The sequence below is a fragment of the Haemaphysalis longicornis genome, unplaced genomic scaffold (assembly GCF_048455015.1).
Source record: "Haemaphysalis longicornis isolate Haplotype H1 unplaced genomic scaffold, Haemaphysalis longicornis Haplotype H1 scaffold_4, whole genome shotgun sequence".
Classification (NCBI taxonomy): domain Eukaryota; kingdom Metazoa; phylum Arthropoda; class Arachnida; order Ixodida; family Ixodidae; genus Haemaphysalis; species Haemaphysalis longicornis.
The window spans coordinates 134,661,975-134,686,638 of record NW_027526361.1 but is presented as its reverse complement, the minus strand read 5'-3'; the positions used below and the strand labels follow the sequence as shown (position 1 = coordinate 134,686,638).

The window sequence follows — 24,664 nt, the reverse complement described above, 5'->3', positions numbered from 1 at the left end:
CGAGGAAGGCCGTATAGAGGTGCGAGCGCGTTGCGCGACCTGATGGATCAGTTTCGCCTTTGTCATGCGTCGGTTTATCTACACGGAGACGTGTTTGTGGCGACATGGTCTGGGGGTCGATCGGCCAGTCGTTTAGACAAATTTCTTTTTCCGCCCGAGGTAAGTGGCTTGGTAGAGAGTTGCGAAGTGTTGTCCTTCCCAGAAAAGGCACCCAGAATTTCAAATCACGTGCCAGTTTCGGTGAAACTAAAATCCCATACAGGTGATCCTAACCCCAATTTTTGGCGAATGGATCAATGCTTGCTTACTGATGCCGTTAGCGTGGCCGGAGCTTGGGTGTCTCGATTGGAGGAAAGGAACACGCATCAAGGGGAAACCGACTGGGACTGCTTGAAAGCTGTATGGCGCACACTTCTTACCAAAGCAGGGCGTGAGCGCAAGGTTCCCATCACGCGTGAACTAAACGAAACCCTCAGAAGGTTACGAATAGTTAAGAGCGCGGATACTGTAACGTTTGCTATGCGAGACTACATGGATCTGCTAAAGGCACGATACGAGCGCCTTTTGTGCCAATCGTCACGCGCGGCAAGCAAAGCGTTCATTTTGGGGCGCCCAGTTTCAGATCCGTCTGTCTTAAGGCACGTTAAAGCAGGCTCAGTAGATCAGGCGTCAGATCACGTGTCCAAGTTCCATACGTACAGTCACCGAATGGTGAACGGAGTACGAATAATGAGGATATCGTCAGGACGTTTGCCCAGTACTTCCAAGAATTTTTCAGTTCAGAGAAGGCTTGCCTTGATACGAACAGCCTCAGAAATCAAGTACGGAACTTTTGCGGGGCACTGCCCAGCGTCCTTAGCTACTGGCACGAGCGTTTCTGTGCCCCTGTCACGGCGAAGGAGCAATGGAAAGTGCTGAAAGATATGCGTGACTCCTCCGCTCCTGGTCCTGACGGAATCCCGGCGGGGTTTTACAAAGTGTTTTTCCCGGTCCTCAAAGAGCAGGTGCTAATTATGGTGAAGGCATTCTTGGCCGAAGGAAGGAAACCCGACTCGTTTGCGCGGGGAGGTTAGTTCTAATAGCTAAGCCAGGCGGCGATCCTTCAGAACCGCATGCCTACCGGCCGATAACTCTGCTGAATGCGGACTACAAGCTGGTAGCGTCGGTGCTGGTTAAACGCATCGGCATGGCGCTCCCGGAAATAGTTAGCTTAGCGCTGACGTGAAGCGTCCCTGGACGCACTATATTCTCGGCGCTAACACCCACTAGAGACCTCTTCACCTTCGCCACGCGGACGGGCATCTCCGGCTGTTTTGTCTCGGTCGATCAGGCGAAAGCCTTCGATCGAGTCGAGCACCAGTACTTGCTCGCCGTTCTGGAAAACTTAGGCTTTCCTCGGAACTGCGAGGCAAGGTTGGGGGCACTGTACACGGACGTAACATCGCAGCTTTTTGTGAACGGGCAGCTCACTGAACCCTTCCCCGTCACTCGTGGAATAAGACAGGGTTGCCCGCTGTCGCCCCTCCTCTTCGCCCTATGCCTTGATCCGCTTTTGCGTCGAATAATTGACTCCCCTGCGATACGCGCCTTCCCGTAGCCTGGCCAGGCCCAGGTCAAAGTCTCGGCGTACGCGGACGACGTTTCCCTGCTCTTAAGAGACGAAGACAGTTACGCAGCGTTTTTACGGTTTTTCACGGAATACAGCGAGTTGTCTGGTGCCCAGCTGAACAGGGGGAAAAGCAAGGCGCTCCTCCACTTTGGCGCGTTCGCGTCGGACCTGCCTGGCGGCATTGAATGGGTTGCACGAGCGAAAGTGCTGGGGGCTGTCTTTCACGCGTCGGGCGAAGTTGCGAATGAGACATGGAGGCAGTTGAAAGGAAAGGCGGAGGCGCGGCTAGCGGTAGCTGCATCCTTCGACCTTTGTTTGCAGGAGCGCAGCTATGTTCTAAAAGCCTGTGTGTCGGCAGCCTACTACTACGTAGTGAGGGTGGCGCGGCCACCACGGCATGTACTCAGGAAACTGGGAACTATATGCTCGGCTCTTTTTTCTGGGGAGGGAAAACTGAAAAAGTGGCCCGCACTTGCTTGCGACTTCCAAGCAGCATGGGCGGTTTCAGTGTACCCTGTTTTGAAACTATGAGTAGTCTCCTCGCAATAAGAAACTTGTTGAACCTAGCGAGTAATGTGGAATACCCGGGGGAAAGCTCTGTGACTTCTTCCTTGGCACTGACCGAGCATTGTTTGTCAATGGTGTGCGGGCAGGATCGTCAGCCGAGCGGCCACCTCCGTTTTGTAAGCACGTCATAAAGTCGTTCAGAAATTTGAGATCGCAACTCCCTTACATTGACTTCCTCAACACACCGCCGAGTAAAATTTGCGAAACCCTCGCAGTGACGCAGCTCACTTAAGACCAGCTCCGAAAGAGCAGGGCGGTAAGGTGGAAGCAACCGACGGCCTTATTTTTACCGGCCGACGTCAGAGATTTCAGCTGGCAACGCGGCTGGGGGGTCCTGCCCACGGCAGACCGCATCTCAGCATAGGGTTTGGCACCCTCCAACAGGTGCCCACAATGCGGGCTGCGTTAAACCCTGCAGCATGCGATGTTCGATTGCCAGGTTGCAAAGACCTACTATAAATTGTTAGCTCGGATGTTTGGACACAAACTCGACGCACGCAAAAAGTTTTACTGTGCGTTGGTGCCCAGATCATCTGAAAAAGGCGCGGCTTTGCGGCTCTCAGAGCGCGGCCGCAAAAGTGCATGTTTCCAATGCTTCGAAAAATGCGCTCGCGTCTATTCGATCACCTGGAGGCTGAGCTCTCCGCGCTGGCGGAAGAGCAGTTCCTCAAGCGGTGGTCCACTCGGTTTATCCGTGTGGTAAAGAAACAAATAGAAGTGTCTATTCTACCCTATTGACTGTTGTATTGATCTTGACGCATTGTCGTGAACTTTCGAGGATGTGATCTACAGTGATCTTTCAGAGTAATTGTGCTTTTTATAGTCTGTGTACTAGTGAACTATGGAGAACTGTGGAGTGAACTGTGTGTGTAGTTAGTGGTGTAGTGAGTGAAGTGATACATGCAGTGTGTATGGTTTAGGCGACCCGTGTAGTATTTAGCACAGCGGGTCTTTGTATCGGTTATTATTAAAGTTTCTTGAAGGAGCTCTGAATTACACACTAATGCTTTCGCGTTTGCTACAGCATAAGAAATACTGAGGTATCCTGCAGACATTGACAACTTCACTCTTACAGCTGCGTAGAAAGCAAAAATAACAAGCGCACAGTAACTATAAATTTTAGGAAATGCATCTTATGAATACGGTAAATGGGAAGCAGGCTAGTAATGATAGGAAGAGAATGACGAATATCACAAAAATATCTGCAAACACCCCCGTGCACATAGTAACAGATGTCACTCTAGTAGATCTGACGGGTTGCTTTCTTTGGCGCCAGTCAAACTTAACAGCAATTATCACCCACCGCGACCCACGGGAACCTTTTTAATCTGACTTCCAGCGGCACATGCGTCACTACGGGCGCACCGGATTACAAGTTCTAAATCTTCCCGTTAAGAGAATAAAAACTAAAGGTCAAACCAGTGCTATTTAACCAGACATAAATCGTGATCTGCCAAAACGGCAGGCAAAAACAGATGCAAATCACAGATTCTAAGTGGCTAAGACTCCCCGGAGTCACTTCGGTCCGTCGTGGTTTAGGAACCCAAACACGAAGGGCTACGCAAGGAGGTATTAGCTATGCAATGCCAGAAGTTATTAGGTCGTGCGGTGTTATAGAACCTGTAATGTCTGTTGGGCGCGCTGAAAACGACGTGCAACAAACGACTGCATCGGACGTTTTTATATGTCCTAGCAATCATCTGTCATATATCTCTGCTCCAAAATACCGGGCACGTTTCCTGAATGGTGCAATATAGAATAATAACGGCCATGACACGGAAAGGAGCCCATCAGCTGTTTGTGAGGTCTAGAGACGAATTCACTGTCACGGTTCCAAGAGCAGCTGCAGCCCGTAGCTTGATGGAGTGCAACCACGTGTACTACGAAAGGCTCCCACTGAAGCACTTCGTAGAATAAGCTTGTTCACTCTGCCAAACAGCAACGTAGAACCAGGAATCGAAGGACAAAACCAAATTTATAACCGAGCGTGAAACGAACAGAAAATACATTTTCGCGGCATTTGCTTCCTTGTTATGAAACGTAACAGGCAAATATATTGAGGCGAACCAACCTAAAAACATTGAGGAATTATTGAAAGAGGATGAACTGTGTTACTCACAGACTGGATGCTGTCACCCCCCAAAGGACACGTCGTGCACAACAATTTTAAATTCAGCACGTGTATTCTTCGGGCTTTACTTCACACCATCGCCTTCTGGAAATTATAACTATGTCAGCTTCTTATTATACACTGCGAGCATGCACGCCCTGAATAGCGGATAACTATATCCTGTGGCAATCAAAACACCTTCGCGTGAGAGACCTACTGACTGACTCACCGAGCGGTTGGTCGGCCGGGCAGTGGCATAAATGTGAGAGACACCGAGAAGAACGATTCACAAACAAAAAATAATTAGGTCAGAATTACCTCTCCTTTTGAGAACAGACAAAAATGAAAATGAGAATACAGCAATGCGGTAATTGAGAAAGGTGGGGGAAAATTTTGTAGCAGATGGACAGCACCTGCCAGTCAATACAAGAAAACATTGAAGAGCGGTCGCTACCACAGGGTTTTAAAAGTCTAGGTTTTGCAGTTTTGGCATATTTTACAGAAATTCCTTAGTTCCCGAAAGTGTGTTCATAACGAGGACAAACAGATAATATTCGTTCCATTTTCGCAGCAGAGCTGTTTAAGCTTGAGCTTTGTCCGGTGGCGTTCGTCATAAATACCAAGAATAAATACGCAGCGCTCGCGACCCTGCGCCTCGTGAGGAGCACCTGCGGTCGTTCAGGCTTGCGCAAGGTCTTGCGCCACGTGAGCAGTTCGCGAAAATGCCAAGAGAAGTACGGAGCGCACGCATACGTGTGCTCCGACGCCGAGTTGGCGAAGCCGATTCCTACCGGTTCTAGCGCGTACTAAAGTGGTCGACTTTGGGAGACGTGTGAGAACCTGCGGACAAAACAAGCCGGGCCTGCCAGTCATGGAGAGCTTTCATCGGCAAATTCGTAAACCCAAGTCAGGTGCAACAGCCGGGTCTCCGACAAAGGGAGTGTTTGGAGTCTCCAGCCTTGCACCACTGGTGGAGGCTGCGGCAATTTTTTTAGTTGCTTTATTGTAAACACCAACAACATATCTCTCTCTGGTTGGGTAAAAACTTTGAATAAAACTAAAACCAAAACTTCCGGAGAAGAGCTAGTCCCTTATGGTTCCAAAATCACGTCTTGTTGTCCAGTTAGTCACCTCTGAATGCTAGTTCGTGTAGTATCCCTAAGTAGAAGACAATAGAACTTTGCAAACCAGCCCTAATTCTTTCACAATAGTTGCCAGCGCAAACTAATCAACCCCAGGTAGGGCGAACCAAAAAACTTGGTTGCTGATAATTACGTCGCAGCAACATTCGAATTGGATATTTGGCCGTAAGCTTACTTGGACAGCTGTCAGAACCGCTGGTGAATTCATCGGAAGTGGTATGTGACAGTTGCGCGCGGGTATTTTGACCCCGCTGAAAAATGCGAATTGGAGCAAAAGTTGTGATGTGGCAGCAGCTGTAATTGTGCGTGATCAATATACCTGGAACGCTATGTTGTGCCTGTATTCAGCCTTCCGAATGTTGAGCTTTACTATGTCTAACAGCATCTCAGTATCTTCACGCTAAGTGCATGTCCCGGTTGTCAACACTTTCTAAGTTGAATGGTACAACTCACTGGTGTTCTACAACAGTGAAGCACAGTGATGTCAGTACTGCCGGCTACTTTCCGGAGGTCAAACGTTCAATTTTCATAGAGTCTTATTGTTTTCCTCATTTTCTTTTTACCTCAGTACACTTTACCTTCGTTTCCTTGGCGCTGACGGGAATTTTGTGTTCCGTTCTTGTTTCGGCTGGAACGTCAACCGGCGCTCGGCCGAAAACAGCAGTGCCGTAACCGCGCTAATCCTACGGATCCCGAAAATGAACCGGCAGCTAAATGTCCGCAGCGGGAGGCTCCGTACCTCTACCTTCCTCTGTCGGGAGGGAGAGGAACCAGCGCCTGAAGATCGGGCTGGAAACCGGTTTCTACGAGGCCGCAAACGAATCCGGAACCTGCTTTACCGCTGCGAACGCAGGGAACCCGCAAGACGTACGAAGAGGCTCGATATAACACATGTTCAACCGCAAAAAGCCAGGCATACATAGGCTTTCCCTGCCCTACCGGGAGACGCCCACTAAAATATCTGGAGACGTCAGTTCCTACTCGACCCCATGAAAGCGTAGGTAGTGAGCTGCCCAACGCCCTAGAAAAGTGTGCAGCCGGCTGTACACCTAGTGAACAACGTCGGCTGAGGAAGCCATGGTAGTGCAGGGCTCAGGAGCTAAGCTAGACGGAGAGGCTTGTCAAAAATTTGCATTCATAAAGTGAAACGCACAATTTTTTAGTAGTATCCCACTAGACGCTTTCCATTGCGCGTTTGAATTTCCGCGCTCCTTTACCGTGCTTCTTTGAACTATAATAAAACGTATCTTCATTATCACAATCCACAATGACAGGCTTTCTGCGGCCATTTGTGGCGCATATAATTTTTTCCTTACGTATAAACGACACTGTTTTTTTTTTAAATTTTGGGTCAATATGTGCACATATTAAATGCGTATCATTTTTTCCGAGTACCCCCCCAGCGAGGACCGTGTAACGCCCTGCAATTCCACAACAGTGCAGATTTCGTGGAAGGGACACATTTAATGGTTGTAATAGTGTAAATGAAGGCAAAATTTTGAAAACCGAGGATTACGAAAAATTGAAACAGAAAACTCGCAAAAACGATCCGACAAAATGGAAAATATGCATTTCACATATCTCCTTCAAAAATCGAAGCATAGGCGACAAAATTCCGCAAAAGAACGATCAAAATACGGATAAAGAATAGCGAAAATGGCGAACCGTGCAACGCACTGCATTTTTATAAACCTGCAGATTTGGCGAAAGTAACACTTTTAATCGTTATAATAGCGATAACTGAAAATAAAGGTAAGACAGAATTTTTAGAAACCAAAAGTAATGAAAATAAAAATACCAGTTTCGAGCAAATTAGCTGACACAATAAACAATATGCGTCTTACACACCTCCCCCGAAAACCGAAGAATAAACGAAAAAGGTCCGCAGAAGAACGTTGCAAATACCAATAAAAACTAACTGAGAGGAGCCAGCTCTGCAGTATGCCTTGCATATTTCGATAACGAAACAATTAGCTGAGTAAAGACACTTCATGGCTCTGCTGGTATACATTTACATCATTGGCAAAAAAGCCAAACCACAATTTAAAAGAATAAGATAATCCCATGTATTTGGCTACTCATACCCATTATTGGCGGTAAGGAACTCACACTTCAGACAAGCGGCATGACAGGCTATGCATTATTATCCAATCCGCAGAATTTCTGCAGATTTTTGTTTTGCTGATTTGCAAACTTCAGCTAAACGTTTGTAGTCCGCCTTGACAATATTTCATGTGTTTTTTTTTCTGTTGCGCACATAGTTCTTGACTTACATAGAAAACCCGAAACACTAAAGACGCGTGCAATCGGGCGGTACAAATGAATTTGTAGGTAGCCTACGCGGCGGTTTTAATTTAGTACCAGATGAAGCTGCTTGCTGCCTTTTAAAACTTTAGTTTTTCTTGGGCTACTTGAGCATAAAAATTTTTGGTCTATGTCCATCTCTGTCTGTATATGTTTTTCTTGATCAGCCACCCCAGAGAAATATGAAATGATTCTTAGACGGCAAGTTTATACTGATACAAACCACAAAACTTATACAAACCACAACATCTGTAAACACCCTTCAAACTTGTAAAAATTGTACAGCAAAAAGAAAACATTAGGCCCATTGGAGGCAAAACATAACTGGTACTAAGGACTGTTTGTTTTATTGAAAGTACTTGTGTGCTTGATGTTTGCGAACGAAAATACTAAATACGCGAAAAAACCAATTTTCTCACCTCAAAATACAAGTATCCATGCTCGAGGTTACAATCTGTAGCAGCGCTCAAAGAAGCCGAACAATAACAATGGCGCGCAACAGTGTAATGCGAAACGCGGAACGCCGAAACGTGGAACATGAAGCAGTTTTTAAAGATAATACCGTGAACCTTCCATGGCAAGGGAAAAATGGCACACCGCAGGTCAACACCCATGAATGACTGAAACAGGAATGTCATTTTAGATTAGTGTTTAAGCTTTACATGGCAGCGTTAGAAAATAAACCGGTAATGTCACACGCAGACGACATTGTTCTTCTAGCTGATAACGAGTGAGATACGCAACGGCTCGTAAATATTAGTGGCCAAGGAGCCATGATTTCGGGACAAATTTTAGCAATGAGAAAGCGGGAATAACGGTTTTAAATGACACTAGGACTGACGCAGTGTCCATCTAGAATGGATGAATTACTCGGTGTGAGGGAATATAAATATTTGAGAGTGTGGATAAATGAAGGGTAAAATTACTTCAGGAATTAGGAGGAACAACTTAAGAATAAAGGAAAGCGAAACACCGCTATAATGAAGCATAGAGCTCTGTGGGTTTATAAGAAATACTCAGTAGTGAGAGGAATGTTGAGAGGAGTAATGGTTCCGAGGCTCACACTTGCAAATGCTGTACTATGCTGAAAATCAGACAATCTATCACGCCTTGAAGTGAACCAAGAAACGGTACGCCGTTTGGCCTTAGGAGCACATGGTAGAACAACTAACGAAGCAGTGCGGGTATATATGGGCTGGGACTCCTTTGAAGTTCGATAAACTCCGACTAAAATATGCTTTGAGATGAGGTTGAGAGCAACGGATCCCCGCAAGTAGACAGCTAAACATATAAGGCACCTATTCGTGGAAACGTGGACAGGCAGTGGCTACGGAAGACTACAAGGTTAATGACGGAATAGGGGATTGGAAAATCAAAGGCAGCCAAGGTAACCAAAAAATAAGCAACTCAGATAGAAACGAATAAATGGAGAGACAAACAGAAGCTAAAACATTGTTTGAGATGTGAACGGCCGAAAAATTGGTCGTCATAAAGGGAAATCTCTATGATAATTCCAAGGCCAGTTCTTTGCCTTTTAAAGCTTGCGCAAGTTGTTTGAGAACTAAGAGCTTCGTATGGAGTTTTGCACAATATGATCGGGTATGTGTGGTCTACGGAAAGGAAACAGCAACTATGCCGCACATAGTGTTGGATGGTGAGTGTATACCTTCCAATCTATTTGAGAAAATATGCTGCTTTCCGAAGCTCTAGGATTTAAGCGTAGCACAGAGGCAGTAAACTTTAAAGCCGTAGAGTTGACCTAAACACGCTTGGAATGGTGGTGGAAGAAGAAGAGCAGAGCGGAATATTGCCTAGGACGGCTACCACCTGTAATGGAAAAAAAGTATTTTGGGTCTGTCCTAAGAGTAGCGCTAGAATTAAACCAGTAGTAGAACATAGATGTCGTAGATAATTTGGTGAGATGACTCGTCGTCACACTGTTAGAGTGGCGACATCCTTAACAATCAATCAATCAATCAATCAATCAATCAATCAATCAATCAATCAATCAATCAATCAATCAATCAATCAATCAATCAATCAATCGAATCGAGAGAATTTAAGTGACTTATACCGAAGTCCACCGTATTTCCCCTGAAAGGATCGAGATGGGCTGCGAAGAGCATGATAAGGGGCGGGAAAAAAGACGAACGGCATTTAGGGGGTAGGGTTGCACAGGATTGTCGTTCTTCGACGGCATTTGCATCGAAGGGAGTACGAGGCGGCCAATTTTTTTTATCCAAACGTCGAGGAAATGCGCGGTCCTGCTATTGCGGTATTCGGAGTATGTCTTGTACTCCACGTCTTTTCTTGACTCGACTGAGTGAGCAATACTGTAATTTTTTAACGTGAAAAAATTGGTTTCAAGGATCTTCTCGACTGGAAGCCCGAGTGGAGGAGCAATTCGGAATACATTGGTAGGTCTCCCTGTGTGATCAAAGTTCCTGGATGAGTTCGATTGAAATGCTCCCGAAACTCATCCTCTACTAATTCTTGCGTAATATAAAATAGTGTGCCATCTAGCAGAGAAATAACTTGGGCCTTTCGGGAAAATTCTCAAAGGAGTCCTTTTAATCTCTTGTATTAAAGAACTTGCCGTAACAAAAATAGCAGCACAAACGGCAGTATTAAACTAGGCCGCTGCGTATAAAAACAACCACAATAACCATCAGTACAAAAATAATCTTCAGTTGCTAAAGAATTCGTGCGCCGGTTTGGTTAAGGGGAATAAAGCAAGAATTAGTTTAGCGGTCTTGCTGTTTGTACAGTCCGCCATCATGACTGCGGGCCGGACAGAACAATTTGGCTGTCATCCTCCTTCAAAATTTATTTGATGGCCTTGTACAGGTTTACGGCTGGCCACCGTTTTAGTTCTATAAATATCTAATGACATAGCGCCCCGAAATCAAAGCAACGAAGCAACGAGAGATTGTTATCAAACATTTTATGGATACCATTTCAAAAAATTGCTGACTTGGTCTCTGTGTTGCATCTCAAACCTTTAGCCATACGGGATGTTGGTCGAGTCTGGTTTGATGCATATTTAAGTGTCTTTAATTGTTTTTGGTGCACATAATTTTTATTTACGCGACAAAAATTTATAGAATATGGATTCTTTGCGAACAGCTAGAGTGGTTAGCAGCTGATAGTCGCGGACTCACGCGTACCACGTATGAATATTTTACATTCTCTTGATTTATTACAGGCTTTCTCCCCTAGAACATTCTGGTTTCCGCCGTACTGGGAGCACCTCTGACTCGCGTTTCGGTGGCCTGCCTCACGAAACAAAATAGAAAAAGAAGCGCCGCACACTTATGTGCGAAGCGCCGTCTTGATACCCCACCGTTTTGCGATACCCGGACGACTACTATGTCTACGGCATTCGCGGAGGCCGCAGAGCTTTTACAGTGTCTATTTTTTATTTATTTATTTATTCATACAGGTACCTACATCGCCCTCACGGGCATTATTGTAGGGGGTGAAACAAGCAAAGGAATACAGTACCGTCAATACAACAAAAAATGGTTGCGGGTAAAAGGCTGTATGGTTGAAACAACAAAGTGTTGACTTACACTGTCATAAATAAGGCATCACATTGCAAATACAAAGCAAAAGCAGTGGTTAGGCTAAAAATGATTACAGATAGGGGAAAATGAGGAGATAGTACGGCTGCGGCGGATACTTTTGTTGTTGTTGTTTTGGTTATTCTTGGTTTGCGCGGCTGCAAAAGCTCACCCATTCCGCGCCCGAGCAGTCGCGTTGAAATGTTGTTATTTTACCTCGGTGCTTTCTGTCTGTACGTGATGTGGCCATCAGCAGCTCGCGAGCGTGAAGACTCCAACGTGTTAGAGGGTTCCTAAATCGCCGTGTTCTTCATCAGACGGCCAAAATACAGCAAAAGCAACTCTTCGAAGGCGGCCACTTTCGCCTCCCAAGTCGGCGCGTCATCGGCCCGATCAGAGACTATTATACGACTTCAGCGTCGTCCGTATGTACGACATTGTTGCTGTTTTAGCGACCTTGTGTAGTTTTTAGTACCCTTTGTTCCCTCTCCTTGTTTGCACTATTCCGTGACATCTTTTTCTGTTCATATTTGGATTATTTTGCGCTGCCTCTAACGTATATTTTTGTTTTTGTGCTCGAACAATACTCAGTCTTTTAAAATTTCGCTCAGTGCTTTCAGGTTGAAGCTTTTGCGTCGCTGTCTCCCCGGCTGCCGGCGAAACGCGTGCATCAGACGGCCGCCACCTCATCACTGATGATCGGTTGAGTGAGTGGGCTTTTCTGGTCGGCGGCCACGCGTAAAAGTGGCACACACTAGTCACTGACAATTGGTAGTGATTGACGAGCCATTCTTGTCGGCAGCAGCCCTAGTAACAGGGACAGTATTGAAGAGGATAATAAACTAGAAAAAAGTTGCGCTCCCAAACGCGAGGATAAAAGTCGTAAACATAAAATAAAACCGGCACTTCATAAAGAACATACAATTTTTGGGACATAGCAATGAGAGCCACGATAATGTGAAAACTAAGAGCACAAATATGGGCAAGCAGGCATTATCCGGTATAGATATCATGTTAAGCGCGCACATGATATGATTAACAGAAAATCACCTTTTGATTTGTTACTTCTGAAGTCATCGCGCGCAATTCGTGACCACTGAACACCACAGGAATTTGGTAGAGTTTTCCGACCAGTATCGCAATGATAATTGTTGCAAAGTGTTCTGCAACGTTTCTCGCGTTTTCATGTGCAACCAGTCATTTGCAACAGTCGTGTACACCAGTTTCCTGAAATGTCGTCCACGACGTTGAAGGGACTCATCGCCCGTTATTGGTTTCTTTTAAACACGTCTGCAGTTCGTTGAGACCGGAAACGCGGCTTGGAGTTTTGCAAAAAACAAGTCATGGCCACTTGATATATTTTATTTTACACTTAGGTTTTAAAACAGCTGTTCCTACAATGAGGGCACAATTTTATACCACCTGCGCACTCCCATTACCCGAGGTCAGTACTGTAACTGTGGGCTCGCCAGATTTGCTCTGCTTTCGGGACAAGAATCAGCGCGCGCATATACAGGAGGTAGTTGTTAAACCATCTCAAAATCATGGTTCTCCTCAAACCGTAAGTACTTAGCAATGAGCACTTTTTCTGCGCCTGGAGGTGCTGTTTTAGTTTAAGTTGGGTTTTTCCCTTTGTTTTTATTTGTTTTATGGCTTGTGATTCGACCTTTTAGTTTTTTTCTTCGCATTGCTGTTAATCAGCGCCTAAGTGCAATCTGAGCGAAATGGGCATTTATCACGAAAGGCCCCTGTAAATGTATAGATGGGCATTTATTACGAAAGGCCCCTGTAAATGTATAGACTACGTAGATAGCGAAGCGTGTTTAATGCAGACCCTTTAACGCATTTGGCAACCACTTGATTGTAGTTTATCTCTATAGGGCCAATCTTTTGTCACGGAGTTATTTCTGTTCTAAACCGAAGCTATGCTCACCGTTCTAAATTTCGCATTGTCCTTATGGCAAATAGCTCCAAACAACATGCCACTCTCAAACAATAATTTGAGTAGTGCTTAAACAACGGCACATTTTGTACAACGCATTTATTAAAACATTATCGAACGGCATTTCTCCAGTCAGAAGGAGTTTTTTAATATAGTGATGGTAACGTAACCCCTTTGTATAAACACACAGTTTAGGACCACCCATTACCAGACGTCTCCTACTTGTGGTACTACACGTGCCTATTTTAAACGCCGCGTGAGGCCCGGGCCCAGGCTCGCCAACAATATACACTGCGAGGGCCGACCGCCCCACTTAACCTTCAGCCCGAACCCTGCACCAGGCCTATAGGGACGTTCGCGTAAATGTTCGCGGCGTGACGCATGCTATTGTGCTCTCAACCTATCTGTCTAGCATCGCGCAATGAGCTTAAAATAACGTGCGCAAAAGTTTTGCTGTGGTCTTTGGTTTTATTTTATTTCTTTGAGGGGCTGAATTATGGCTTCTAAACACTGAAAATCCCAGCTGTTGTAAAATAAACAAACTGGCCAGAGAAAAATTCTGCAACATATTTACAAACTCGCCCTATTTCTGCAATCATTTGACGCAAATCATTCCCGGCTATGTCATTTTACCGCTTTTATGCTGTTCATTTTGTATAAAATACATACCCACGCATTACCCTTGGTTATGTGCAGTCGGGATAAATGGGTAGGTGATCGCTCGGGGGCAAATAAACAAGCAGCAGCATAATGTTACGGGTTGAATCAGGGATGCACCCTCCGTGGTGGCTCAGTGGCTAAGGCGTTGCGCTGCTGAGCACGAGGTCGCGGGTTCTAGTCCCGGCCGCGGCGGCCGCTTTTCTGATGGAGGCGAAAAGCAAAAACGCCCACGTGTACGACATTTCGGCGCACATTAAAGATCCTCAGGTGGTCAAAGTTAATCCGGAGCCCTCCACTACGGCGCGCCTCATCGCCGGCGTTGCGGCGGCGCGTTAAACCCTACAATCGTTATCATCAGGGATCTATCATGCAAGAGACAGCGAGGGGAAAAACGAACTGCTACCCGTATATACACAGTTCTAAGAACCGCCGCTGTGTAGGTTTGAAGGCCTGACAATCGATGCTCCCGTGGTCACCTTCAAATTGACCCCGACTGTATCTGCTACAACACACCTCCGTTTTTTTGTTTCCCCATTTGCTTAAAAACGTGTGCTACAAATTCACTTTCATCCTATTTTGTGACTCGTTTTTCTTTAGCAGTGACACTACTGTTTCTCCTTTTCTCTTTTTCTTTTTTTATGCGTGAAAGATTCGAGCACCCCTGAAGTTAGGTGATGGCAAATTTTCCCTTTAGTCTATGTAAACTTGTTTGCCAAAAATGCCGAATAAAAATACCGAACAAAAAAGTCATCCAATACCGACGAATATAGTTCCCACGTAGCCTCGTATAGCCAAAATGTGCACGATTTTGGCTAAACAATAATGAAAGACCAAAGGAAAGTCGCAGAAATGCGTAAGCACTATCACAAAATGCTCGCAATTCCTGTAAAATTTTAGTGTCTAAGCATTCTATAGCGTGTAGCAAAAACCACCGACTGTGTAACGCCTTGTACCTGCATAAAACGCATATTTGTCGCAATTGACGCATTCATAGCTGTACTACGGGGGTTAATAAGATACAATATCTTTATTCCGTTATTCCATTTAGTGTGTTAAGGGTTTTTGATTGCCGTCGTCATCTAAAATTTGTAGTAACAATCCCCACTGGTCACACGCCGACTCAAGGGGGGAAATCGGCGAGTGAAGATTACAGCTGTCGTCAGGGGCTCACAGCCGATCCACCTTTTCCACGTTTGATAATGCTTTCGTATTCAGACGCAGCAAGGGCGAAGACTGAACTGCTCCGGTTGTTTTTGTGCCACATTCATCTATGAGTAGCTAAACGGGGCTATGTCTGTGCTGCATTAGGCTATTTCTTCATCATGCCTATATCAAATGCGCGACTTTTGGTTTCCTGATGTATTTTTGTGTCCTTGTTATTTATTTATCCATGATCCACGGTTAGACCCCACGTTCTCATTATTACAGCACACAAAAGTCTCAGCTCCGGCGGTAAAAATTTTTCTTGTGCATTGCAGGGCATTGCAAGCTTATTGCTTTCTTGTATTTTTTTCTGGTGTTTCTGGTTGTTGTCGGACTTCTAATATTCACGTGAGGACGGTGCACGAACAGGTTTTTTATTTTGGTAATTCATGTGTCATTTTTCAATTTTCTCCGTACGAAAAACCTACATTTACGCTGGTTCAAAGTAAAGTCTCTTTACTTTTCCAAGTACGTAAGTACGTATTTTTCGTGCAAACACCTCTTTACTAGTTTTCTCGTTGTGGTGATGTTTTTCGGGGTTTATTTATTTTTTTGTATTTCCGTGAAGGTGCTGAATGAAGTAGAGTCAGTTGCTCTCGGCATTTCATTTTTTAGCTTTTGTAGTTCAATACACAGCTCGTGCTCTTTACCATTTTTGTAAGTATTTTTGCTTGGTTCGCGCTTTTCTTCCTTTTTTTGTTAAATAGAGTGAGAGCGCTAAATAAGATGGATTTCATCGATTTTATTAGTAGAGTTTTCTTTTTCCTATAAGCTATATTCTACATTTACACAATATACCAATTAAAATGGCTGATTTCGAAATTGCGAATTTTTTCGGAGATGCAAGGTGTACAGTGTTCGAGCTCTGCACATCTCATTAAACGAGTGGACACATGAAAAGTGCTCGTTTTTCTTTTAATTTCGCACTCCCGTACACCTCTTCTTGAGCAGGGGGTACCATTATAATAGCCTGGAGATGTCAGGTACACTTGCATTGCGAAGGAACGGATTGGGCCTTCTGGGAGTGCGCAAAGCCCGACGTAGCAACCACGATGTAGTACAAGAAGAAATAAATAATGTGACCTCCAGTGAGCGACTGTAAGTGTATTAACTGTAAATGAATGCGGTAAACGTTTTGAGTAAACATAACGCCGCCGCCTTCTGGCGGGAGAACAACACTGCGGAAGGATAACGCTAACCACAGCTCATACTAGACATCTAAAGTCAGTGTGAAGCTTCTATATCCTTGGGGTCATATGCTTTGCTGTTGCTTGCTGACACTTTTCGGCAGCCTGCCCGCACTTTTTGTGCCCACGTGACAATTTATCGCCTAATTCCCCATACTTCCCAAAATTGCTTCGAAACCATCAACACGCTTCTAAATTTCCTAAATACAGAGTAAAAATGTAGTGCTTTTCAAATTTATTATTCTTAACGATCCGACTTTGATAGCGATCTGACCTGCATTGTGCTCCTTTGAATAGATGACTGTGTCATTTAACATGGTATCAAGATACTAGATGGCGTGCGCCATATGCAACGTGATCAGAACAATATTCAAGCGTGGTGCGGAAAATGGAAAAAGACTTCAAATGTTGCGAAATGTCAGCACGTCTCCTTCACACGTAGCCACAGCTTTGTCTTATCAACATACGCTCTGGGAAGCACGCATTTTGGTATAGTGTCAGCGTCTATGTTTAATACAGCCACACCTGGAATCGACAGGTAAAACATATCTTTTCGGCGTGCTGCAAGATGAATTTTTCAAGCGCAACTGGAGTCGCGCGCCCATAAATATAAGAGCACTTTATACTTCACCAAAGGAACATGTATTTAAAGTACGCCTGCGTCTTAGGGAACCAGAGCCTTGATAATTTATGGGCACGGTTTGAACGCGGACCGAGCCACGCCACCCGATTTGTAATTACAAATTAGTGTTTTAACACTACCATGACTCCACACAAAGCATTTCTGCTGAGAACCACCTAGTTAATGTGGGCTGCATCAGAATTTTTAATTACTTTACTGCATCTATTTAAAAAGCACTGCCATTTATCCTAACGCCTTCTTGCTAACCCGCACTCTGTACCTAAGCGACGCGATCATGAATTGAAAGGTTGTAGAATATCCTGCTATACTGATGTTAAGAGCGGCTCTTTTTCTCCAGTCCCTTTGGTGAATGAGATGAGCTACCAAGAAATATTTTTGATAACACAATTGATGCTCTGGTAAACATGCTTTTGTCAAACCTGTATTTTTTTAATTTTCTTCTCTCGATAAAATGGCTTATACAATTCACGTGGAAATAAATTCTCTTGCTCTTGTAGGCATTGCTGCATTTTTCTCTTTAACCCTCATGCAGGTGATAAAGAACGTCGCCGACACGGTGGATAGAGTCCCTGCTGCAGACAGAAAATCATATACTTTACTTCTGTGCTGGCGATATGTATTTTATTTCGCAGTAATTATTGCGTTTTGTTTGCAGTGCCTTTTTGAGGATTACGGCGACAAAAGTGCTACCTTGTGATGCAAATGCTACCAAAAAAAATGAACACAATCAACAGGACGAGTTTGGGACAGTAGCTTTTGAGGCTTCTTGGAAGCACTTCGCCTAAATTTATTTTTGCAAAATTTTCTTTATAACCATGTGCAGTGGACGGCCCACTGGAAGCAAGTGGAAGAGCATCATCTTCATGGTGCTATCTTTCGCCCCAGTACTGAATGTTCACTCGTCCGTCGTCCAAACCAAAGCCGGACTCGTGCGGGGCGAATCGCAGACCATTATGGATCGGGAAATCACTACATTTTTAGGAATCCCGTACGCCATCCCACCTGTGGGCAGCCTGCGATTCCTGAAACCAAAACCCCACCGACTATGGCAAGGCACCTACAACGCCACAAGCGAGAAGCCATCCTGCATGCAACCGCGCCTTCCATTGGTTTTCGTCATCCCTACAAATCTCTCAGAAGACTGCCTTTACCTGAACGTGTGGACGCCGAATGCATCAAAGAAGGCGCGATTACCAGTTCTTCTTTGGTTCTATGGCGGAACGTTTAAGATAGGATCCGCCTATGAAACGAGATACAATCCTTCCGCGTTGGTCGCACTTAATGATGTCGTTGTCGTCTCCCCAAACTTCCGTTCGGGCATGTTCGGCTTTTTAGATGCCGACAATAAAGGAGCTCCGGGGAATGTGGCTCTTTGGGACCAGCTGTTGGTCATGCACTGGGTGCAGGCCAATGTTGCAGCATTCGGCGGGGATCCGAAGCTTGTCACCGTGTTCGGCGAGAGTTCAGGAGCTATGGGAATTCACCTTCACATGATGTCGCCGCACAGCGTTGGCCTGTTCCGACGTGCCTTTCTCATGAGTGGGACTGAAAGCAGTGACGTGAACGTCGACTCCGTGTTCGAGAGCATCGGAACCAGCAATAAGGTTGCCTGGCATTTAGGCTGTGCTGACGCATTCCAAGACCTTACAACGCACCCGGATAAAGTGCTCAGCTGTCTCCGTGAGCAGATCGCCGAAGATATAACGAGTGCGACAGAAAATGTGACGATGCCGAAGGTCCTGGCATTTCTGCCAACGTTCAACACCAAATACGTGCCGTATCTTCCCTCTATTGCGACCAAAAAGGAGCGTGTTCGCCGAGTTGACACAATGTTGTCCGTCGTTGCAAACGAGGGCGCGTTTTCTTTTATCATGCAACCTGACAGAGCGCTTCTAGACGATGACCTAACAAGTTACCCGGCGGATGAGTTCACAGTCGCTGTGGAAAAACACCTGCGAAATTTGGTTAAAGAAAAACATGTTCCCTTGGCCCTCAGCTACCTCAATAATGCGACATCAAGCGACAAGTATGCGTATCGGCAGAGAGCTGCTGACTTCTTTGGACTGACAAATTTTGTCTGTCCCGCAAGATTCTTTGCCGAGAACCACTCGAAGAAAGGTGCTGCCGTTTATGGCATGATTTTTGGCCATCGGTCTGAGAAGTCAATGTATCCGGAGTGGGTGAAGGTTACTCATATGGAAGAGATACCTTACTTTTTTGGCGTCCCATTCCTCGACTTTGGGAACTATACCGATGAGGACAGAAACCTGAGTGCCTACACGATGAATGTTCTGGTGTCCTTCGCTCGAAATGGGTAAGCAGGCATGTATGGGTGTCGCAAAATCAGGCTTCCCCTTCCTGTTCTTTCGCATGGTGAAAAGTGTCAGCTTGCCAGGCCCTTGAACAAGCAGCAAATGGTACAACACTAAACGCAAATGAATTGCCACTTTGTGAAACTCAGTGTTTTCTTGTTGACATATAACCACAAAGCTTATTCGTGGTAGGTAAACCCCCTGCACATAATATACGGAACATCGCCAAATCATATTTTTGAGTGATAATGGACCAAAAAACCAGGTTTCTTAAAAGAAAAAATCAATCTCGTCGACGGGTAGGGTTGTGCGTGCCCAATATAATCCGGAATCTGAACTTTATCGCACATAACCCTGCAAATGACACCAGTGCTACAAGTTGCAGCTGCCGTTTCTTTATTGAAATAGGACTCAGCGTTTTTAAGTGTTCAGCAAAGAGAAGGGCGCAAACGCTTGGCGGTCACGTTGCATACTAATGCATTTTTTGTTTTGAATGCCCGACGATTCCGTGCCCTCGTAACTTCCTGGGCATGTTTTTGTTCGATCCGGATATCGTCGTGACAACGAATAATAGCTTATTTTAAGCCCATATACAGCTAAACTCTTGCTTAAAAGTATTGGTTTTCAAGCACTAGCTCGTTTAAACCCGAAAGCGCAATCACTCAGCTTCTTTCGGCGGTGGCTCCACGGCTTCACTTTTTATTTTAATTGTTACAGTAGCGACAATCTGGTTGAGTGGATGAAGCGATCAAAAGAGTTACAACGTTAGCAACTTAGAGAAGGTAACTTAATAGAACACCAATCTCCATGGGTGCCAAGTAGATGTGTTAATCGTGCCTTACACAGTCAAAAATTTATTCTTTACAAAGCCAAAGTAATACATTTCTTGTTTAATTTTAACAAACGCTTCATTTCTGCCTCCGCTCATTGTAGTTCTTGCAGTGGTGGTGAAAACCAAATAAAACGAAACGCTCCCAACATATTTGCAGCATATGCAGTGAAAATGAATTGATCAGTTCTTAGGTAGTAACCAAAAAAAATCACGTTGTACAAAGCTTACTCATCCACACTGTGTTCCGCAACCACCCACCAAAGTTCACCCATGACGCACCCAAAACCACTGGCTTGGCACTAAACTGCAAACTGGAATGAAAGCAAAAAATATATTACAGCCAAACCATCAAATAGTTCGTAAAAAGATTGTTACTTTACACAAAACTATATTCAAGACCGAGAAATTACTTGACACGGCCTCCTCTGCACGCATACGGCAAAACCAGCAGACGAACAAAAATAACGCAGAGAAAGAGAAATTCGAAAGAAACCACCCGAGAAGAAGCAAGATCTCACGTAGGAAGCTTTCACACAACGTGTGCGTTCGTAGCGGTGCTATATTTCTGCCTTTCTAAGGGGGCAGATTATGTATATAGCTGTGTTATTCTTGCTTCAACAGGAAGCCACTTTCACCTGACGGGCTTGACTGGCCGAAGTTTTCTCCCAAGCAACAGAACTTCTTATGGATACAGCCGAATAACTACAGCCTCATTGACTACTCTGGAAACACCGAGTGTGACTTGTGGAGAAAATCTTTGTAACATGTCAACCAAACAGTTATTTTTACAGAACTATGATTTCTCTTGTATGCAGTTCCCACGAGATGATGTTTGGGATATATTTGCATATATACATTTTAAATTTCATGTTTGTACATGATCCTCCAAGAATAGTGAATAAACATCCAAAAAACGCTTTCTCTAGTAGAGAAACATGTCAGTAGTGTCCGCTGAATACCTCATTTGGGTATTTACTTGGTTTTTTTTGTTTTCCTTCCCTTATAATTGTAAAATGTTCGTAGTCTTTCCCCGGCTTGCTGAAAATCGAGCTCAACATGGCGTGCTCATTTTGCAAAAGTAAGGCAAAGTGCTCCCTGCCGTGGACCTTTGACTTGAGTATGGTACGTGTGCTGGTATTCCGTTTTGTGTACAGTACAGAAGTGAAAGAATCTAGTTCCAACCACTGGTCGCCCTTCGGTACCGCTATTCCGTTTCGTATACGATAGAGAAGTGAAATCGCTTAGCGCCACCTATTGGTTCCTTTCAGTACTAGCTACATCCTTCTCCCAACTGCTAAAAGAGACCCGCCGTTCGAACTTTCTGGCTTCGAGCTGGTGTCTTCGGTTACTATCGTATTAGCCCTCGTTGAAGTCCCCTAAACCGTGGGTGTTTTTGTTTTTAAGTGGAAGGATTTTTTGCATTGAAATACTTTATATCAAAATTCGTACCCATTTTTTGTAAGCAGCGGTTGGGTATTTTTAATTACATTACGTGCAGTGTGCAGCCTATCAGCGTATCTAGTTTTCTGTCTGGGAGGAAGGGTAGCTGCAGCCCGGTTGAAGAAATAGAAATTCGCTAACCTGTGTATACAAACAGTGATGATGAACATTCCTTAAATAACAACTGAACACATAAGGCAGCGATCATTGTTGCCAATATTTCCAAGAGGAATACGCACAGCACCGTTTGTAGGTATCCCGTTAACATGCTGTGTCGGTGACGATTATTTTTCCAATGATGCGCCAACATCCCTATTGCCTGCTATCAGGAGTCAGTAGAATTACTAATTCAAAACTATGTTTTCATGTAAGACGGCGTCTGAATTGGTAAAAAAGCAGCGAACCATACGACTCTTCGCGCCATGATTTAAAGGTATTTTTTAGCAAAGCTACAGTAACCGTGAATCTTCCTTCAACGCAGCTGATAGGTGCAGAAACAAAACATATTTATGAGAATCTAGATTAAACCTTGAGCCATACATAGTGACATATACAACGGCTTATAGGGATAGAAAGTAGAGTGGAATATAGACGCAGCTCTGCTGGCGCTTCGGTCTCACGACCGGCACCCGAAATAGTGTGTTGTGGCCATTCGTATCCAATGTGCGTGCGGCAACAGCACCCGACTGGTAGCGTAGGTGCAGCGGCGGGGCTCTGTTGGCGGCTGTACGACTACACAACAATGTGCCGAGGGTCCGCCGTTCGAAAGTCACCTCTGAAATAGAATTTTAGTTTCCTGTTGTAGCTTTGTGGGTTCCAGTCCGCGTGCGTGTTTTCTTTGTACAAACGAGAAATTTGTGCGCGAAGAAATCTGTGCGCAAATTAATATATGGTGCGGTAGGTTGTAGATTGTAACGGGCAATGTGTAGCCCATCACGTCTCCAATTCATGCTTTGCGCTTTCAACGCAGGGAAGCTATGCTGCTGTAGACAGAATAGAAAGTTACCACCCAGCTCGAATCTATGGCGGTTGTTAGATTACGAAGGAATTCCCAGAGGCGCAATTTGTTACTCTGTCATTTCATGCACTACCCTGGCTCCTTTTTGGGGTTAGAAGGACCCTGCGACATTTTTTTCCAGCTTTTTTGAAATCTTAACTGCTTGGAGAACGTAGTCATAGGACATTCAGTACTGAGACTAGGGGGTCGCAAAGTACCTCAGCCTTACATTACTGCTTTATGCCGATCAGATAAATAAAGACTTGCTCAAAAGATTTTTCTCTCTTTGCCGCGCTTGGCCTTTTTCGAACGTTGTGATTACGTCATCAGAGCGGTGTAACAGCTATTAGCCAGTTTTCCTCCAGTTGCAGCAACGAACGCATTCCATAGCTGCTACGAGCCCATCACGCAGTGCCGCTTTGTGCTAGCGTACACTATAGCTTTCGCAGTGCTCCAGACGGGAAGCAAAGAGTGAAAGCATTTATCAGAAGTGTTGCAGAGTCCCTTTAGCATCTTCTGACGATGCTTACAACAGGTCATCAGCCACAATACCCACAACGACATAGGGAGCGCGCCGCACCAATTCGAAAGTGCATCTAACGAAATATCAAGAGCCCTCCGCACCAAAAGCAGTAGGGTTCCAAGTGTATGTGCCCAAGCACCGTTTGTAGAACACAATTCTCTGTCTATAGCGTATTGCATCACGTTGTCACCATTTGAATCAGGAAGGCTCCAGTTGTAATAGGTTTATTGCATGGTATTGTGTATCCCGAGAGGAGGACAGGTCGAGCCGTGCTGCAAGCGTTATTACCGCTTCTCTTAGAATTTCGAGGCTGAAAAACGAGCGTAAAAAATCGGACGCGATTTAAGAGAGGACTACACAAGTACTTTTGCCACGCAGTGAGAAGCTCAGGTGCACATCCGCTCCTGTATACATACTCATTGAAAACTTCTGTGAACATCGCTTCCCCTTGAGAGTCCAAAACAGCAAATCACCTATCTGAGGGCGCAAACTCCAGAAGACACGTCCCTAGGGAAGTCTTGTTCTCTTTCGAACCCTATAGGCGATGTTCGAACATGATTGAAAATTGCAACACAGATCTGATTGCAGAAAAGAACGAGTTACAGTAACAAAAATCACCAAAAGGCAACCAGTTTACCAGTTTTGCGGATGGCTGCCCAATCTGTAGTCACGTAGTGGAGGCGCTGTTTCATAGCAGCATCCTTTTTTCAAAGGCGCTGCCTGTCCGACGCGTGTGCGAAAACAGTGCCTCGGGCAATAGAGGGCGACTAGTTTTGTCTCTCGGTGTTCTTACCTCGGTGTTCTGACCGGTGTTCTTACCGTATTTAAACACGTTGTATATTATCTTTTAACTTCTGGGTTTAATGATCATGTAAAGTTTGAGGTCCTAGTGAGCGAGAAATGTTGCTCGCAAATTGTTCAAGATATATGAATCGTTTATTTAGGGACAACCTAAATAGTATTTTGAAGAGAATATATATATATATATATATATATATATATATATATATATATATATATATATATATATATATATATATATATATATATATATATATATATATATATATATATATATATATATATATATATATATATATATATATAAAGACTTTGTTGCGCTGTGTTTCCACACACATACCCGCACATTGCGCGAATAAATCTGTCAAATATGCACAGTCAGAGCATCAACAGTGTACGCATAATCACCTGCGTCTTTTGTTGACTTAGAGGAGCCCGTGCATCTATTAACTATGATGTAGGTGGCGCATGTGGGATTTGCAGGTGCTATAATAGTAACCTTCTATGCGCCCGGACATTTTGTTCTTGCACCGCTCCGGAAACCTGCACTACACAAACTCGCTTTTGCTCAAACTAGCACAGAAGAATCCCTAGGATAACATTCGTCGTGTTGCAGGGTCGATACTGCTAACTTTACGTGATTTATTTTTAGATTTCCCGAATAATGTTATTTAAGAAAGTAGCCTCTCTTTAAGAAAAATTGCTTTACGTATGCGGCGTTTTGGGGCAATAACACGTCTATGATTATATACCTACACCTCATAGCCGAAATATCCGGGCCTATTGCGAAAAACTGAGGTTGTTAGTGCACCTTATCAAATACTTATCA

The 24,664-nt window shown here is 44.6% G+C and overlaps 1 protein-coding gene across 1 annotated transcript in view; it reads left to right on the top strand.

Annotated features, from left to right (window-relative positions):
• The window catches only part of LOC144179405 (acetylcholinesterase-like), a 49,007-nt gene extending 28,074 nt beyond the window's left edge, over positions 1 to 20,933 (top strand). The window contains exon 3 of the mRNA XM_077707751.1: positions 20,696 to 20,933. Coding sequence (XP_077563877.1) covers positions 20,696 to 20,837 — 142 coding nt within the window. The 3' untranslated portion in view covers positions 20,838 to 20,933. The remainder of the gene's footprint in view (positions 1 to 20,695) is intronic.
• The last annotated feature ends 3,731 nt before the right edge of the window (positions 20,934 to 24,664 follow it).